At 35.0% G+C, this 19,703-nt stretch overlaps 2 protein-coding genes across 4 annotated transcripts; both read right to left on the bottom strand.

Moving 5' to 3' along the window:
- Positions 1 to 622: 622 nt before the first annotated feature.
- Positions 623 to 6,594, bottom strand: LOC110096154 (THO complex subunit 7B). Of its 3 annotated transcripts, XM_020821940.2 has the most exons (4): positions 5,782 to 6,594; positions 5,370 to 5,566; positions 1,977 to 2,575; positions 623 to 1,047 (listed from the first exon to the last, which is right to left on the bottom strand). In XM_020821940.2, the coding sequence occupies exons 3-4, from the start codon at positions 2,565 to 2,567 to the stop codon at positions 913 to 915; spliced, it is 726 nt and encodes a 241-aa protein (XP_020677599.1). In that variant the 5' UTR covers positions 2,568 to 2,575; positions 5,370 to 5,566; positions 5,782 to 6,594; the 3' UTR covers positions 623 to 912. The 3 variants fall into 3 exon arrangements, with proteins under 3 accessions (XP_020677599.1, XP_020677602.1, XP_020677601.1); XM_020821943.2 differs by lacking the exon at positions 5,370 to 5,566; XM_020821942.2 differs by lacking the exons at positions 5,370 to 5,566; positions 5,782 to 6,594 and adding an exon at positions 5,175 to 5,236.
- A 69-nt stretch (positions 6,595 to 6,663) lies between these two features.
- Positions 6,664 to 13,233, bottom strand: LOC110096159 (U4/U6 small nuclear ribonucleoprotein PRP4-like protein). The gene is made up of 5 exons (XM_020821953.2): positions 12,337 to 13,233; positions 7,638 to 8,091; positions 7,369 to 7,566; positions 7,189 to 7,270; positions 6,664 to 6,758 (listed from the first exon to the last, which is right to left on the bottom strand). Exons 1-5 carry the CDS (start codon positions 13,101 to 13,103, stop codon positions 6,664 to 6,666), a joined length of 1,596 nt encoding a protein of 531 aa, XP_020677612.1. The 5' UTR covers positions 13,104 to 13,233.
- Between the last annotated feature and the right edge of the window lie 6,470 nt (positions 13,234 to 19,703).

The following is a 19,703-nucleotide window of genomic DNA, read 5'->3' as shown; positions in this document are numbered from 1 at the left end:
AAGTGATGAGATAATTTCGACAACCCTTTCCATTGCCCTTTCTATCCACTCGGCGAGCCTTACTTTCAATGAGTGCTTTCCCTATTAATTTGACATGCAAACATTAGAATATCATCTAAAACAGAGTGCGGCCATACCAGCATCAGTGCACCGCATCTCATTAGAGCTCTGCAGTTAAGCATGCTTGAGCAAGAGCAGTACTAGGATGAGTGAAAAATTCTCGATTTGCACTATTTAAAAAAAATACATATATCATCTCAAACATGTATTTCTTTCAATAACACATCTCCTGAATCATAACATCTAAGTTTGTGTTCTTTTTTAATATTTGATGGATAAAATTACAAGAACTTGAGGATTGTACTCATTACCCTGCGTTAGCATCTACTGTACAGAATCATTTTGATGAGTTTCTATCATGTAATTCTCTACATTAAATGTTCATATTAAAGCCATTTTACAAATATCATTCAGTGTTAAGAAAATACTACCATTCATAAGGAATACAGCACTAATTGAATCATCAAGATCTGATACCTAAACATAGAGTTAAGCTCGTTCAAAGCTATATAATTCATTGATAGAAACTTAACAATCGCCGGTCACAGAAACAGAGTAAATATTCAGCAAAAAATAATCTCGCTCACAAAATAATTTCCAATACTGATGCTTTATCTGTCAAAATAATAATAATAACAGTTTTAGCCATGAAGTAATAGGGCTTGAATTAATCAAATCATGGGATCCACCTCGCTTTTTACATATAATAACTGTGGTGGAATCGAAATTGTATGTAGGCATACAACATAGATTTCTGCAACATCAGAAAACTGAACTTTTAAATGACTAGCACAAAAAAAAATTGTCATGGAAGCTTCGACCTACTGGATCTTGCAACAAACCTGAAGGCCCTCAATCTACAAACATAGCTTCGGACCCGCGTCCATTGGCCTCCTCAATGCTGTTCTTTTGCTCTTCCACCATAGTCCTCAGCTCATCCATTAAGCTCTTTTGCTCGTCCTCTACAGTGTTCTGCAGTTCATCCACCTATGACAGCATCACAGCACAAATGGCATCAGAACTTCAACAAATTCAGGTCAATAAAATACTCGTCTAACAATGCAATCCTTTAAAATGTTGAAGAAACATAGACATCATAAAATTTCGCTTTCAAAAAATAGAAAAAATAGAAGAAATTGAGATTTATTAGAAATAGTTCCAAAACACAGTAAGTTTTATCTAGAATCTGGTAAGCTATTGTTAGACCAATCCATTTGACCTGTCCAGCCGGTCTACACGGGATCGGACCAGACAATTAGAGGCGGAACTTCTCCGCCTCTCCCACGGAGCCGATCAAGCCGCTAGCATCTGAGAGCCAAATAGGAAAGAATTTGGGGGAATCAAGAGGGAAATTTGAATGTAGTTGTTTAGGATTTCCTTTTGATTTGTATGCATTAAATAGTTTGTTTTCCTAAGGTTAGGGCATCTTGAATTTGGCTGAAATTTGAGATCTCTTAGATTTAGGTTTTCCTTTGGGCTCGAGAGATCGATTATTCTCTTGAATAGAGGATCAACTGAATTTTGGTATTATCCGTTTCCCTTTCATCAAATAATACAAATTATATACTGTTTTGTGGCTTTGTGTGGATTTTTGTGGAGTTAATTTCTGAAAATTGATAGAAAATAATTGAGATCTACAAGTGTTTCCTATCAGATATGTCAGTTCATAGTCATTGCTTACAAATATTTTCAAATGTCAACAGGAAAACAAATAAACATTAACCATTCTTAGAAATTAATGATTATGCCAAAAGATTAGGTAAAGACCCTGCGAAAGTGCGGTATTGCTAAACTAAACAATAATGAATAGAGGTAGAGGGCAATAAATAAAAGAGACCCCAAATACTTAAGACAAGGCTAATGTTGAATGAGGACAATGATAATGATCTTCGGAGTAGAGCTGTAGCCATACTTACCACATGTAGCAGAAGAGAGAACTGTTTCTTCCTGAGATCAAGCAATCTCACACCTGCAGCATTCTCAGCCTCCAATGCTGCAATTTCTTTCTCAAGGTTTGAAATGGTCTGCTGGGTTTCATACCTTGGTGGCTGCAATGCGATCAATTTCCTGATCGCTTCACATTCCTCTTTGTGCTGCCTCTCAATCTTGCTCTCCTCAAGCTGCGTCTTCAGATCTTCTATATCAGCCTGGGCTTGCAAAATTTGGCCATGGATTTCTTCCTGCAGCTCATTGAAACTCTCCTTCTCTCGGATGTTTGCATCAACCACTGCCTTGCTTTTGATGAGTGGCAACTCAAAGGTGGCCATCTCTTGTAAGAAGTTTTTGTACAACTTCTCACACTCATTGTAGTTATCTAGATCCTTCTCAACTTCAAATACAAGTGTAATGAACTTCTTATTGAGTTTCTTTAAGGGTGGTTCACCCCTTGTGGTTGTAGTGCGTGTGAGAAGCCTGTGCTTGATTATTGCATCATCTTCCTGGGGGGCAAAGGCATAATTTGTTGCCATTTCTTCTCGCCCAGTAACTTTTCTTACCTTGGCAGACATTTCTATGACTGTCACCAACAAAGGAATGAGTGAAGTTAATGTTAGTCATATATGGGGTGTAAGATGAGAAAATTTTACAAATTAAATTTCTCTTATATATCCACTAATGAAATTATCTGTATAAACAAAATGGTGTGGTTATAACCCAGCCAGCATTTTCCACCACAGACATCAAATTTCAATGAAAAAACTTGGAATGATTATCAAATCCTCGCATATTATTTTCAAGTAGGATAAATTTATGAAGCTAGAATAACAAAGAGACGAGAACTATGAAGTAAAATCAACCAACAGTCATTGCTTCAATGTCCTTCCATGACAGTCAAAATTGGTAACAAATACAACTTAAGGTCCTAGCAGAATAGCAATTTGAATAGCCGCCTCATTGAAATAGAAAGATTTGATGGTATATATGAAATAAAATTCCTCACTTGGCCGCCCATATCTCCTTATCTCCTTAATATTAAAAGGACATCATTTCTTATAATTGTCACCTTGATAAAACAAGTGAATCTGTGCAGCCACGAATTTTCCTCTTTTTTTTCTTCATTATTGTTTCTTAATGGAGAAAAAGGATTCATTTAGCCGACCCCATGTAGTGGGATAAAGGCTTGATGTTGTTGTTGTTGTTGTTTCTTAATATTTGGTTTTAAAGCCGAATTCTTAAGAGGTGCTTGACAATGATGGCTACAAAAGAAAGTGGAGAGCAAGAAATAGACAGTGAGGATATTGAGTTTTGGTAGGGGTATGCTTGGTAAATTTCTAATCCAAAACCAAACCGAACATTCGCCCAGAACAAACAATACTGACATTCGCATGTAAGAGAAAATTCAAACATTGATAATCAAATCAAAATCAAACCATCTATTATAACGTGAATTGAGAGCAGGGTTTCTATGAAACTCCCCACCCATAACGAGAAAGCACTAATTTAAGATCTAGCCAATTATTGTAGGTAAAATGCTAACTATATACACAGTTCACATTGATCTGTTGGTTGAGAGCTTAGGCTACCAACTAAGAGGTCTTCAGTTCAAGTCATGTGTATGCAATGTGTGTGTGAGTCTGGCTTAAGTGGCCTAAATGTCCCAAAAAAAAAAAATGCTAACTATATATTATCTGGCATCTTCTATTGATAGCAGTGACAGAAACATTGCTCCAGCCTACCTATAAAATTGTTTAATCAAGGAAATCCGTCATGATTTTGTTTTGATAAAAACATATCCCTATAGAACCTTCAGAAATGAATTTCTTCATCAAATGCACCACCTCTTTATAGTCAGACTAATAAAAACAAGATAAATTTGGAAGAGAACAAAAATAGAAACACACCCTAAATCAATAATCTGATTAAAACACCACATATAAAAAATATGAAAGAAAAAATATAAGGCAATTTTTGAAGGCTAACTGCATCTAAAAGCACTACTGAGCAGTGGAGGAAATGTGACAGCTTGCGAGATTGATGGGCTCTCGCAAAGAGAAATTCAGATGCGGCAACTATTATTTTATGAAGTTCTAAATCCTTATTGAATAGCTAGAATTTTTTCAATCATTTTGTTCCATATTAGGTTTTAATTCATGTATTATTTTTTTTTACATTTTAAAAAAGAAAGCTAGTTAATTAAATGGTAGCTTCTAATATGTAAATCACCAAGTTCCTTTGCATAAATTTATAATGCACATTATATTAACTGCTTTAGGAAACCATAATCCTAAGTTGTCCTACATCAATATAAGAAAAAGAATCCTCTGTTGGTCTCCCTAAACTCCTCATATTTGAAATGTTGTCTCACTAATAAAATGAGTGAACTTATGCAACTAATGGATGCTATGAAAAAAGAATATTGATCTCAAAGCTATTTAAATAAAAAATTTCTGTCTTCCTTAAAAATTCTTTGTAATTTTACTTCAGTAGTGTTGCTTAATATCAAGTTTCCAATACAAACTAATAAGGATGGGTGAAAATGATGGCAAAACATAAAGGAAAAGTGAATATCAACAAATAGATGGAATAGATCTTAGTTTCGAGTATAATTGCACAGTATGGTTTGAATGGAATGATGGCAACAGAAAAAGTAAAAGTTAATAACAACAAATAGATGGAATGGATCTTAGTTTCCAGTACAAGTGCATGGTTTGGCTTTGATTTTAACATAATTTTATCTGAAACCAATACAAAAATTAAAAACTGCAAACCAAAACCAAAACAACATTTTGATTTGTTTCAGGAAGGCCTCCGACATTCTGCACACAAGTATCACAATACTGAACCTCTACATACATCAGCAAAATTCTACATCGATGATCAACCAAAGCAAATGGAACCTATGCAAAACTGCAATGAAAATCACAATTTCTGTGAAACTCAACCTACCACCATAAAGTAATAACTCAAGAATTAAATAATTTATATAGGTGAACGATAACTATAGCCCAAATAGAACTTCTATTGATGCTATATCGGAAACCTCTAGCAATATGAGCGAATGATAGCTCTAAACAAACTACATGCCTGTAACCCTGTTCAGTAAAATAGAGCACTTTATGCTCAGATTAACGCAATCAGGATAGCCTGGAAGACGAGAAAAGCAAAAAGCTTCAAACCTTAAGCGCTGTTTGGTATCGGATTTACTGCGGGATTTAAGTCGGCTTTACGCTAAATCCAGCCAAACGGTTTTTGTGAGCGCGTTAAATCCCGGATTTAAGGATTTACGTCTTAAATCCCGGATTTACTAAATCCCTCGGTTCGGCGGATTTATGGGATTTGGCCGAAGAAGCGCGCGAAAGGTAGAAAGTTACCTTCACAGCCAGCGAGCTCCTGTTGCTACTTCCGATCAAAATGTCGTAACTTCCGTTTCGACAGGAAGGTAAAGTCGTCGAAGAAGCGGAGTCGAACAGCCACGAAAGAGCCGAAGAAGCGACGCGTGCAATCTCTACACCTTCTGCGAAGCAACGAAGCCGAACAGCAACGATGAAAAGAGAAGATGAAAGACAGCCTACACGAAAGGAAATACATATGGCGTTCAGTAAAATAGAGCAAGCACATTTAGAAATAAATTTCTTCGGTCACTTCAAGCTCAAATCAACGCAATCACTGGAAGACGAGCAAGACAAAAGCTTCAAACCTTAAAAGCACTAGTCTGATAAAAAATATAACAATCACGAAAGGAAATAAATATGGCGAGATTCGAAGGATAAATGGATCTGCTACCTCTGGTGAGTAGCGAACAACGAGAACGTTCGAGTGCAAGGTATCGAAATCTAGGGCTTGAGCAACGAACTGCTTCTCAAAGCTCAAATCCCCTCGTCAGCATCGCCGATGATCCTGGAGATGATTTCTTGAAGAGCTCTGGATAACTCCTAAGAGGGTTTACAAAAGAAGCATGCGAGACCTCCGGCAACCCCGAGGGCTTATTAATTTGGGCTTTTAGCAAGAAAGCGGATGACTGTTGATTTATCCTTTATAATTTTATATAACGATCTACAACAAATAATAATTAAAAATATATGTACTTATTTATTTAATTAAATACAATTTTAAAGTTTATTAATTAATTTGGAGATTTACATATACACCATTCCAAGTATTAAGATTTATATGCTTAACATTTAAATTTTATCATTTACATCATATAACACTCAATTAATAGAATTAATAGCTCTTATTTGACATTTTTGGGACAGCACAAGGTCTTCTTCCGATGAACTCATATGTGAATTAAAAGATTTTGAATTCGAATCTTGTATATGTGATGTATTTATGCGTTAGTCTTAATTGACCTAAATATATTAAAAAAAAAAAAGACGAGCCTTTGTACGTACAATCTGAAATATTAAATTATTTTACTTCCATCAAGTTTTTTTAGTAAGCAACAAATACTATGTGAATGATCTTTCAGCATCAAATTGGCAAGCGTTTCTAATAACTTAACATCTATTGAGAAGTTCGAGTGGTAAAATCAGCAATGTACAACATACAAATTGTGTTGGAAAGAAAGAGAGATCTCAGCCTTGGCCACCACCCCTAATGACATCATAGCTTTGATGAAATAAACAGAGAGGATAACCATGGTATAATTCAAAGAGGATGGACTTATTCGATGTCCATAGCCTTTGGTTTTCCATTACTTCTACTGGACCAGATCTTGATGGTGCGGTCATGAGCTACTGTTGCAATGTGCTGTCCATCTACATTGAGGAAAAAATAAAAGTCATAAGGGCTTTGTTTGATTTTGAGTTATTAGGAAAGGAAATAATGTTTGGTTTGGATGTGATTCATAAGAAATTAATTCAATCAAAGATATTAGAATAATAAAAAAAAAGATCAGAATGATCTATTGACTCTTTACAAAAGATCAAAGTGATCCGCAACCATATTAAAAAGACTATTTCAGTCTCTCACATTTAAAAAAAAAAAAAATCAAAACATTCTCATAGTGGAACTATTTTGATCTTTTATAAAGAGTCCATGGACCATTTTGAATATTTTTTCTATTAGAATATATAAGTACTTCACTATGAAATAATTTTGTCCACTAAATTTCTCCTCTGCAAACCAAGCAGATTCTTAAAATCCTCGCAAATCTCACTAGAAAACTAAAAATAAGGTGCAGCTCACCTGCTGTAATATCTAATCCAGTAACCTTTGATTCATGGCCAGAGAGAGTCTTAATAGGCTTAAAATCTTGAGCTGACCAGACCTGAAAAATGGTTAAGGAGAAACAAAAAAAAATGAAAATAGGCAATAGATTGAAGAACTTATCTGCAAGAAAGAAAATAAATGCACAGGAAAACATACCACTGCCTTTGTATCAAATGAAGCAGTTGCCAGAAAATAACCTTCTTGAGGTTCATACTTGACTTGAGAAATAAGGTTTGAATGCGCTGGAATTGTATATTCACATTTTCTCTTCCTCAGATCCCATATACGGCAAGTATTGTCTTCTGCACCACTTGCTAAACGAAATCCATCAGGAGAGAAGCAGATTCCTAGAACCTGTTAAGGTAAAAATGAATATTAGGCGGCTAAATGCTTGATGAAAAGGAGAAGTAAAGGCACAACATAACTGGCTTAACATGGCCTTCCATGGCAAGAATGCTTCTTCCTGTGCGCAGATCCCACACACGAACAAGCGAATCGAGGCCACATGATGCCGCTAGAGATCCGTCAGGATGGAAGCATACGGCGTAGACGCTTCGACTATGACCTTCTTGGAGAAGCAACTCTGTTCCAGCTTCAATGTCCCAGAGTCTCCATGTCTTATCAAAACTAGCAGTTCCAAGGTATTTTCCGGATGGATGAAATGCGATTCGACCAAGCCGGTCTAGATGGCCATCAAAAGATTTCAAAAGAGATCCATCACTTTTCCATAGTTTTGCAGTTCTATCAGCTGATGCAGTTGCTAAAATATCATCCACAGGAGAAAATACCACATCAGTTGCACGCTCTGTGTGACCTTTCAAGGTTGCCTGCTTGGATACTTGAGGCATTCTCCATATTTTAGTGATTCCACTCCAAGCACTACATAACCAAATACCCAAAAAAATGTTAAGGATTGTCAGTCTCCTGGATCTTTGCAGAGTAAAATCTAAGTCCAGAATACTGGAATCATAAATAAGAACAACTGTAAAAGCCATATCACCAAGAAAAATTATCTAAAAAGGCAAATTAAATAGATGAAGCAATGAATATCCAGTATTAATAAAAGTACGAAATTAGAACTAAAAAAAGCAACCAACCAAACACACATATAAACAAAGTGTTGAACATATTTGCCAATAACAAATAATGCACTATAACGAAAAGGTCCTTTTTAGAGCCATAACTCATAATATATGGCATAGCACATACTATTTTAAATATCACATAAATATTAAAAGATATGGATAAAAATACAACTAAATATGAAATAATATTAAAATACACAACCTACAATAAACAAAATAAGCAAAAAAAAGAACCCATGATACAACTTAAACCAACAAAAAGAGGATACGAATAAACAATCAAAAAACTTCATGTCAAGCGAAAGCCTTGGAAGCTTCGTGCGTCAAAGGCTAAGCAGAAAGAGTGTTTTAGCCTTTGTGCAAGGCAAGAGCTATGAGATACTTAGACGGTCGAAGCCTTCTTGCAAGGCAAGAGCAGCAAGAATGTTGATGCCGATAAACCTTTACCTTCGTCGAAGTCTTAGAAAGCTCATGTGTCAAAGACAGAGCAAATAGACCATCGTAGCGTTCATACAACGTGAGATTAGCGCGTATGTCAAAGCCTTCGTTCAAGACAAGAGACGTGAAAATTATAGCCAAGAGACGCAAGCCTCACCACTTATGTGAGTGAACCAAATCTTGTAAGCTTTATGAGTTGCTTTGAAAGCGAGACCATATGTCAAAGCTAAGAGCAGTCTTCTTTAGCAAGATCAGAGCTTAAGGCAAATTCATAAATCATGCCCTACCCTAATATTGCAAATTAAAATAAAATATAAGAATTAAATTATAAACAAAACTAATATTAATTTCAAATCATAAATTGTATAAATTAAAATAACTATTTATCAAGGATATATGTTATTTTCCCTGCATGCCATAAATAGTGTGCGCAATTTTAATCCTCCATGATTGTCCATGAAAATGGCAAGGCTCAGGGGTATGTCGTGCTACACTTTGCACTATAGCGTATGCTATTCTGTGCTATTGATATGTATGGTGTAAAATAGCTAATACCAGGAATATGGCATATAAAAAGTTTAGGGCTCTAATATTGTTTAGGGATTGTTTAGGGTTCTAATATTGATTGGATAAATCTAATTCCTTGGTTCATAAATTTGGGTTGGAGAAAATCTTGACTAATCATAGACCAACTCGGCCATATCATAGTAAAACAATTTGAATCCTTTGTTCCTATATAGTAAATAATTCGGCAATAGGTATAGTAATAGCGCACACAACCTTGGATGGTGCTTCTAATAATAATTCTAAAGCAATCTCATAGAAACATTTTTGCCCCACTAGATCCATCCTCCTTCAAAATCTCATCGAAATTAAGCAATCACATGAAAACTGGTTGCCTTACGTTTTCCCCATCACTGACATGTCTCGTTCCTTTCTTTTTCATTTCCTATCTAGAAGGCCAAAAATGAAAAAAAAAAAAAAAAGTGCATCAAACCTCAGTCATGTGTCTGCAAATTCAACAGCAAAGTTGCACATCTAACATATAAATTTCAAATACCCAACCCAAATATGATGCAACCAAATAAAATCACCAAAAGCAAACAATCGTAAAGACATATTAGGCCTCTCAATACAATGAAGTTGTCTGGTAATCTTATCAATTTCATCAAAAACAATCATGGGAACACAACAATGTACCCAGATTCTAGAAGAAGACTAGTAATGAGTAAATATCGATGGTAAAAACTAATATACAGGGCATGCAGACCCAAAAACACCTCATAGAGTAATTGCCCGTTAACATCTTTGCACAAACCTTTTGAATAATTGGAGGAATGTGTTAGACCGGTCCATCCGGTCCCGTAAAGACCGGCCTAGGCGGAACCAAGGCGGAAACGTCCGCCTCTCCTGTACACGGTACACCGATCACACCAAGCGCCAACAGAGCAATTTTGGAAGGGTTTTTGAAGGGAGTTTAGGAAAAGTGTTGTTTGGTATTCCCTAGGTACTGTTTGGTGTTCCCCATGCTGATTATTAATTCCCAAAAGTTGTCTCTTTGGTTGTCGTGTTGATGCTTCGTTTTGCCCACGCATTGGTTGCGGATTTTGCTTCGGTTTCCCTCCATAGCTTCTGCCCTCTCGGTCCCTATTGGCTGTGGGTTTTAAGGAGTTCTTATTGGCTATTTGTGTGGTTCATTAACTATATGTAATCAATGCTCTTTTCCTTTTTTTTATTATAAATAGGGGCTGGTTTTGCTGTTGTAGAAGGTGGTTTTGTGAAGAATTTTTTGAACAAAAACCTGCGGGTTTTTTAGCTTGCAAGCTAAGTTTCCTTTCCACTTCTCCTCTTATATTTCATCTTGGACTTCTAACCTCTTCTTCTCTATCCATTGTTTCCACATCACTTGTATCCTTGTCTAAATTAATATAAGTTATATAGTTGTAAGTTTATTATGTTTATGTTTTAAGGAAGACGTTTAGTTGTTTTTGCAATCTTTAATTTGTTTGTGTTTTTTTGGTCACATCACTACCCCATTATAAAGCATGCTATTATAAGACTTGTTCGCATATCATTGTCTATCTAAATTGGTCTATTCCCAAACTAGAACTAAGCAATACCTTTCTCCAAGGCACTCTCACCGACAAAGCCAATATAGCTTAGCCACGTAGGTTTGTTGACAAGGACAATTCACATCCTCTCTAAAAACTCAGCAAGACTCTCTATGAACTGAAAAAAAAAAAAAAAAAAAAACACACCATGAACATTGTAAAACGAGCATCATTAATTTCTAGCAAGTAGCATCACAAACTCTCTCAATGAAAAATCTCTTTTTATCCTCAATACATGTATGTGGTCACACTATCTAACTTCTCATGTATGTTGATGATGTTATTATCATGGGTGGTAATTCAAAGGTTACCCAATAATTCATTAACATCTTAAAAAAGTAATTTTCTCTCAAAGACCTAGGACCGGTGATCTTCTTCCTTGGGTTAAAGTGAGTCTTCACTCACTCTCAAGTTATCTTTCTTTCTCAAAAGCAATACACCTTCAATCTAGTTAAAAAAACTCACATAGAAGACGTAAAATCTATCATCAATCTTATGGCCACAAGTCTTGTCTTCATGTTTTCCTTAGGTTCCTCCCTCTCAGACCCAACCGTTGCAATATCTTGTCAGCACTCATCCCGGCATTGCCTAAACTAACTACAAGTTATCTCAATTCATGCATCAACCAACAATCAATAATTGGTCCACAATCAAAAGACAAGCAAAATTGATCATTGCATTACACTTTATCATAATTCACCCCCACCTCTTCAACTCCATGCATTTTGCAATGTTGATTGAGATACACTTGTTATTATGCTACCTCCATTGGCACTTAGATAGTTTACCTAAGCCTCAACATCATCTATTGAAATTCTGAGAAACAACGGAGCATTGATCAGTTATATATTGAATTTTGCATCTACCTCCGCAAAACTCACTTGGCTTACCTCTCTATTTTTCTGAACCTGGCATGTGCTTAGTACATACATCAATAATTTACTACAACAATTGTGGTGTCACCTATCTAAGTTCCAACGCAATCACTCACTCCCAAATGAAACATTTGGCATTTGATTATCCTTTTGTTCACAAGAAATTTCAAAAAGGCAATCCCTGTGTTGTTGATGTTCCTTCCGCAGATCAAATTACAAATGTGATCGCCAAACCATTTACTCGAGCACATTTTCTTCTACTATGGTCCAAGATTGTCATATACAATCGAAGCTAACTTGTGGGCATATTAAGAAATAAACATTACAGCATTTACTTCCTGCAAATCTTCAGAGTCCTTCAGAATTTATAATTCTCTCAATTTCAGGAAGATTGGCATCCATCATTAGATGTATTTGTTTCCATGTAATTATTTGTCATCGTTTGAATTTAATTATCTTAATTAAGGGATATTTTTGCGATGAGAACTATATATTGGAAAGCAAATCAATGGAATAGTAGCAGTAATTAGTCTTCAAATTTGTTGCAAAATAGTTTTCCAAAGCTTAGATACATCAACTCGATCAAAACTAGTACTAAATGTTATAGAAAAATACCATGTGGCAAGAAGAGTTCCATCATGCGAGAACGAACAACCGGTTAGCGGACGATCGTCACCAATCTCACTACACTCAAGCACTAACTCCCCAGCCTGCCTCACAACCTCCATGGACTCGGCCTCTTCATCCTCATCTGGATCATTTCTCCTCCGCCTCGCCCTCTCTAATCTCGCTGCGGCCCTAACTAACGAATACTTTGCAATCTTCATCCTCGCATCTAAAAGATCTTGAGTCCCCTCAGTAAAAAATGGGTACACCTGCGGCCCTTCATCCTCCGCGGGCACTGTGATTGCCTGCTGCTCCTCCTCATGCGCCTTCAGAAGGCGCTCAAGCTGTCCCTCGCTGTCTAACTTGAGCATGATTTCACGGAGCCGGTCACGGCGCTCCATCTCGCGCTCTCCAAATAGTGTGACTGGTTCGCCAAGCCTGCGAAGGCGGGCTCGGACTGAGACGTCGTTCGTGGGGACAGCCATGGCGAAAGCGCGGCGCTTCATGAGGAGATCCTGCACGGCCTTCTCATGGCGCTCCCGGGCGAGGCGACTCTCATCTGAAATTTCATAGTCGTCGGTGCGGGGAGGGGGGAGGGAGCCTTCACGGTCGGAATCTGAGGCGACCGCGGTGGCGGTGCGAGAGCGGGGAACGGGTAATGGCGCAATTGGAGGGGGAATGGGAAGGATGGAGGGAGGAGGAGGTGGAGGTGGATCATTGGGAGGGGTGGGGTTTAGGGTTAGGCTTTGGAGCTCGTCCTCGTCCATAGCGGACATCAGGACTGAGTAGAGGTATCAGCTGAGGGTTAGGGTTTTGTAGTTTTAGGGTTAACTTCTGCTTTGATGGGAAGGCGGAGGACGACGAAGATGACGTCGTTGTAATGATCGTTGTGAAGCGCTTTTTCTTAATATTCTCAAGGCACTCAAAATTATTTAAAAACTTCAATTGTGTGCAAATGAGCTTGAATCAATACTCTTGGTTCTTGAATATAATTAAGAATTTATCTAAGCCTCAAACAACCACTGATTTTTTTTTTTTTTTTTTTTTACTATTAGGAGAACAAAGACTTCATCTAATGAGCATAAATGTGCTTAATCTCAATGTGATTAAAGGGTTGAAAGTATTTAGAATTTATGAGTATTTTAAAAAAAAAAGTGAAGCAAATAAATCAAATTTGAAATAATTATGGTCATCTAATTTAAGGGTTATTTGATTGCCTGCATGGGTTTCAAAAATACTACTATTTGACTTAAAGTCAAATAAATACATCATAAATTTATTACAATCATAGCCGCCCGCTCACCAGCCACAGCCTGTCATCACCAGCCACTACCAGTCGCCACCACCATTGACCATCATCACCAGGGACCACTACTACTGTCGGCCACCCACCACTGCCGGCCATCCATCAACTATACCGACCACTATCATTGGCCACATCGCTGTCAATATCGACTACCAACCACAATCTTTTTTGCATGTTATATTACACTTATTTATTTCAAACCAAATAAAAATGTAATCTCATATATTTCTTTACAATCATCCAAACAACTCCAAAGCATTCCATTTATATTGCATTTTTGTGACATTGCATTTGTCTTTTAGGAAACCAAACAACCTCTTAGTGTAAAATAAATTTAGGAAATCATTTTTTACATTTCTGTTGAATTAAGATAAATATAAATTACAATAATTAAATTAAACTAATCGAAGACATTGTAATAGAGACATGCTAGCGATGTTGGAGGGGTCACAAGTTCAGCAAGGATGCCTTTCCAAGGTTGATGAGAGAGGGATATCGTGTGAAGAGCCAGAGGTTGCAAAGTGTTGTGAGAAGGGACTGAGCTTGTTTAGTGTTAGCGATGTTATGGGGAAGGATGTAAATTATGGTGATGGTTGCCATTGTGTGTGGGTCTCACAATATAGGCTTTGGGGGTAGAGGTGTCATGAGATCGTTAATGTCACAGGAACTGGCGGCAAGCTATGATTAAGGGCATCTTCAATCGAACGGCAAAAGGTGTGATGCCCCAAGATCAAACTTGGAAAGAATGTCAATCAATTACTCAAACAATTTACCATAGTTATCTAAAACTTTCAATTAGACAGTCTATCAAGCATCTATGAAATTTAAAACATCAATATACAAGTCGATTCATATCTCAAAAGTCATGTACAATACTCAGGAACTTTTCTCTTTCTCTCTCTAAAACAGATATTTTGTTTTTAAAATTATTTTCTCTCTCATCAAAACGAGCTGATTTCTTTAAATCAGTTGTCTGATCGGCCCGGCCGATCGCCAAATCGTCCCGGGACGATCAGACCAGAAAAATCGTCCTGGACGATTCCCAGAACTATTCTCAGGCCGATATTTTCTATAGTGCAGATCGGCCTAGACGATTTCCAATCGTCCTGGACGATCCTGAGAGGAAAAAATCCAAATCTGAGAGGAACAGTAAGGGAACGAGGTCTCACAAAAGGCGTGTCGTTCTCTCGTTCGTGAACAATCTGACATTAATATTGGCATCGTACTATTCACAAATGCATTTTGGAGAATTGCTAGCATTTTTGGTTGAGAAAGAATATACATGGAATATTCTTTTTTGTGTTAAGAAATAGAGTTCGATTGGATATGAATTACTACATTTTGGAGTGGAAAATGAGTTTTTTGGTTGGAGATGATATAAGCAAGGGAGTGAGCAAGTGGTCAAATTTGATAGTTTAACGATGCAACAATTTGCAAACTCACTTGGGACAAATCCGGGCAAATCAAGTTGAATTGAGGGGGATTAAAAATTTTTCAATAAATAACTTTTATTTTATTTATGATCGAATGCTTGAAATTTCAAAAATCCTTCATTTTGATTTACTCTATACTCTTAATACATCATGACAATAAACCCCCAAGGCACCTAAGTATTCAAATAATATATGAAACAACAAAATGTCATATAAGGATCATTTGATTGAGCGTTCAATATTTCGATAAAAATCATCATAATTCTCACTCATAAAATATCAAAACATAAAATATTTCTATAAATTTATAAAAAGATTAAAAAAAATCATGATTATGAATAATTTATTTGCATATACCTGCTAACTTATATCAATCACTTATCAACATCAATGCTTGCTATCATCTATTGCCTAATTCTAGTAGTCAAATGCTCATTAGTGGTCATCATTATTTATTGTTTGATACTAATCATTATCCCTCATACAATGATGTCAACCGTCAGCCAAAATTACACTTTCCATCATATTTCGAATAATATCGATCACCAACTAACATCGACAACCATCATCATCAAACAACTACTAATGATTTATATTTTTTAGTCACTAACATCCATCTTCCTAGTTACTTGTTCTAGCCTTATATCAAAATTGCGACTACGTTAACCGCTAGTCTTAAATGATTACAAAGCTAATATTCATTATTCACAAACATTCTTTTTATTTCCATAATCCTATCTATCATTTTATTAAGAGAATAACTAAGCTAATATTATAGCATTGTTGGACTTCTGTCATTCTTCGTGGACCATAGCTTTAGTGTTATTAGTGACTCAAATTTAATGTGCAATATTTATCTTCGTCGTCACACAATCTCTTGTCATATTAGGAGAACAATCAAATTAACCTTTTCATCATTGCCCAACTTTTTATGACAATCATTGCCCTATGCATGCAAATGTTGAATTTATGTTTTCTCAAGCGTTAAATCTCTTCATATAATGAGAATGACCAAGTTTTTTGCATGTAATTTGGTATTGTCTGCTTATGATCAATACTTTATATATGATGTATTAATCGCTTGATCTCCCCTCCTATCGGGAGAAAAACTAAGCCAAATGTTAGCTATCAACAAATTTTCAATATTCTTGATTGATCGTTGCCTAATGCATGTTAATAACTAACATTTAAAGCTCATTTTCTTTTTACTTGATGTCCCCTTCTATAATAATAATAATAAAAGTTAATTTCCCACCGTTGTCCAACACCATTAATATTTTTTGTTGACCATTCAACCCATTATAAGTTATAGTTTTCACAAAACTTTTACCTATTTTTATGCATTATTAAAAATTATACGTTATCTTAATTTTTTATAGCATACTTATCATGATACTAAAGATCACGTACAGAACAAGTTGTTTCTTTGCGTAAATATATATAATGATCAATAATTAAATGGTTTTAACAATTATCAATAAGCTTAAAATTTTTATTCATAAAATTGTCAATAACTTTATACCAATTATTTGAGAACAATAATACTTAAAATAGAGGTTTTGGGCCTCAATGAATTTAAAATTGGCATAATTGTTAAAATCAAATTGATTTATAAATGCATTTTCATTTAAAAAAACAAAGCAAATGCACTTTAGTAAAGTATTATCTAAAATTTATTTTAATTAAATTTAAAATAAAAAAAGAAAAGAAATTTTATTTAATGTTAATTTGATTTGAGGCAAGGGATTTAAACATTGGAGATAAATTCTTTATTTTTTATTTATTATTTATTGATGAAAGTTAAATGTTAGTAGTTTTTCATTTTTAAATTTTGCCTTCATCTAGCTAAAAATGAATTTTTATTATGAGAGTTTTGAGTAGACTTTATTTTTATAAATAATATTAAAACTATATAAAGTTCAAAGAATATTTGGTTATGATTTTCTATGGAAATCTTGACATTATGGTCTATATATAGAGAAATTATTATGTGCGGACACCGGACTATTCGGAGGCGAATCAAAATATGCGCCATGTCTCCCAGTACACAACCACGGTACACAACAAATAGGTGATGTGGCGCGTTCTGAATCGCCTCCGAACCGCACATAACAATTTCACTTATATATAATACTGAAAATTAAAAAAATGTCCTTAAAATCTATCTTCAGCGTAATTTAGATCTCTTATTTTTTCAGAATGCTTGTTAAAGAAAGTGATCGATGTCACATTTTAAGCTGAATCGTAATTCAATAAAGGTTGTTGGAGCGGGAATTGCGGGACCTCAACATACAAAAATTTTGATATTTTGTTTATTTTATTTTATTTTACGATCATTGAGGAGGCAAAAGAGAACTAGACAAGAAGCTAAAAAGAGGATCGCCAAATGCATCCCAACAAAGATTTCAACTGTTGAAGGAGCAAAAGAACAAATACAAAACCAAAAGCACTGTTGGGAAAAAGGTAGATCAGAGAAAAATAAAATAAAATAAAATAAAAATTCAAAGTGAAAATAGATGAAAAGTGTGGGGCCAAAAGGAATCTATGAAAAAAAAAGTTTGTTCTTTTCCTGAAGAATTTTTGGTGCTTTAATTATGAGAAGTTATATATTGCTTTCATTTCTTGATGTGTTCATGTCTTCATCAACCATCATTTTTTTCTGTTTGTTCTTTCTCATCTTTTTTAGATGCCGAATGTCTACACTGATAGAAATGTGACTCTCACTATGCACTTAATATTATAAAAAAAAATAATTCTAAATGCCTTAAATAATATTATGTTTAGATTGATGCCATACAATTATTTATTTAATAACTAATATGTCAAAAAAGTAAAATTTTATATTTTATTCATTGGATTTGAGCTTCACCAATCATCATTAAGGTTTCGTTTAAGACAGCTTTAGACCATTATTATTTTTTTTTAATACTTTCAAGAAATTTTTGTGTTGAAAAGTAAATTTACAAAGCAATAAGAAAGCCGTCACAAACAAAGCCTAAATGATATGAATCTTGGATATAAAATGAATCATATCTTAGAATAGAACTTTATGTTACTACATAGGAGAAATTATTATGTGCGGAGATCGAACGCAGAACGTCGTCCGGAATAACCAAAATGCTCCACGTTAGCGGCATCGAGCCACGGTACGGAGCAGTTCAGAGCTGCAGTACCGAGCAAAGGGTGAAGTGGCACATTCTGATTGGTCTTCGGAAGACGTTCGACATCTGCACAAAATAACGATGCTATATTATTTCTCCCATGGCAACCTGCCAACTATCTTAATTTCCTACACCATTCTCAAGAGAGAGAAGAAAAGAGATAAAATATTGATAAAAATTTTGAAGTTTTTCTTTTTACTTTTTTTAAAGATTTTTAACAAAATCTTGAACTAAATTTCTCCATATATCAAATTTATGAGGGATAGAATTATGTCACGATATTTTGATATGATTTATTTCAGGGTGAATTTTAAAAATCATTTGGCTGTCTTGAAATTAATGCTGTGTATGAATAATTTATATTATACTAAAATTTTAAATTAATCATGAGATAAATTATATCATAATATAAAGAAAGGCAGAGCTCTTATGAAACAAAATCTAAAGGAACCGATTACTGTCAGAAATCTGCTGCACTGCAATCACAATATATTAAACAAAAAACCTGCAGCCAATAACATAAAAAAACCTATTTAAAAAGCAATAAAAACACTTTAAAATTTTTATAATAATAGTCAATTGACTTCTCTTGCAGAATAGAAACTTCGTAGCCACCTCCCAAAAATATATATATGGATGGCCCCACCTTTCCCAAAACATAAATTCATTAAATCAAACTCAAATAAAGTAATTATAGCAAAGGCACAATTAGTAGTTTATTAAAAAACTTCACACAAATTATATTTCAGTTCAATTTATCGAGCCGAATTCGAGCATCTTATACGAGCTCGAACTAACGAGTCAAAAGAACCAAAATTTAAAAATTCAAGTCAGCTCGAGTTGGAGCCCCTTATATATTAGGCGTGTCGAGCTTGAGCTCGATAGAACTAGAACTTGACTCGACTTATTTGTACTGTTGGACACAATTTTTAAAGCCTAGAGCTACCAATCCAAATTTACATAGCCTTAAGTTTTGTTTGGGACAACTTTCTTACTGCTTCTTAAATCAACTTTTTATTTATCTCCGCCTCATCCTTCTTATATCAATTAAAATTTTTGTACAAAAAAGTTATTTTAAGAAGTAGTAAGAAAACCGTCCCGCACGAAGCCTTATGTTTTATTTGGGGCGGATTTTTAGCTGTTTTTTTAAGCAATTTTTTAGTATAAAAGTTAATTTTTTTTACTAGAAAACAGCTTTAAGAAATAATAAGAAAATCGTCCCAAATAAAGCCTTAGTCTTTATTTAAGATTACTTTTTATTGCTTATTAAAAAGCAATAAAAAAAACTGCCCTACATGAAATCTTAAGTTATGGCTTTCTCATGCTTCATAATAAAGCTTTGATTAAAAAACTCTGGCCGAGCTTTTGCGAAGCTACGTGCATTATGAAGGTACACACAACCAATCAAGAATTGACTCCTGGCATATTTATATATTCATCAAATCATCATTTCTCCAGTTATTCTCCCACTGGATT

The sequence above is a fragment of the Dendrobium catenatum genome, unplaced genomic scaffold, assembly GCF_001605985.2.
Source record: "Dendrobium catenatum unplaced genomic scaffold, ASM160598v2 fragScaff_scaffold_627, whole genome shotgun sequence".
Taxonomy (NCBI): domain Eukaryota; kingdom Viridiplantae; phylum Streptophyta; class Magnoliopsida; order Asparagales; family Orchidaceae; genus Dendrobium; species Dendrobium catenatum.
This window is presented reverse-complemented; position numbering and strand designations above follow the sequence as displayed.

Bases quoted from the DNA above. Each gene is read 5' to 3' on its own strand.
- LOC110096154 (XM_020821940.2), bottom strand. From the start codon at position 2,567: ATGTCTGCCAAGGTAAGAAAAGTTACTGGGCGAGAAGAAATGGCAACA. The intron at 1,048-1,976 runs GTAAGTATGGCT...ATGCTGTCATAG, and splicing joins TCTCTCTTCTGCTACATGTG to GTGGATGAACTGCAGAACAC.
- LOC110096159 (XM_020821953.2), bottom strand. From the start codon at position 13,103: ATGTCCGCTATGGACGAGGACGAGCTCCAAAGCCTAACCCTAAACCCC. The intron at 7,271-7,368 runs GTATGTTTTCCT...ACCATTTTTCAG, and splicing joins CATTTGATACAAAGGCAGTG to GTCTGGTCAGCTCAAGATTT. The intron at 6,759-7,188 runs GTGAGCTGCACC...TCCTCAATGTAG, and splicing joins TGGATTAGATATTACAGCAG to ATGGACAGCACATTGCAACA.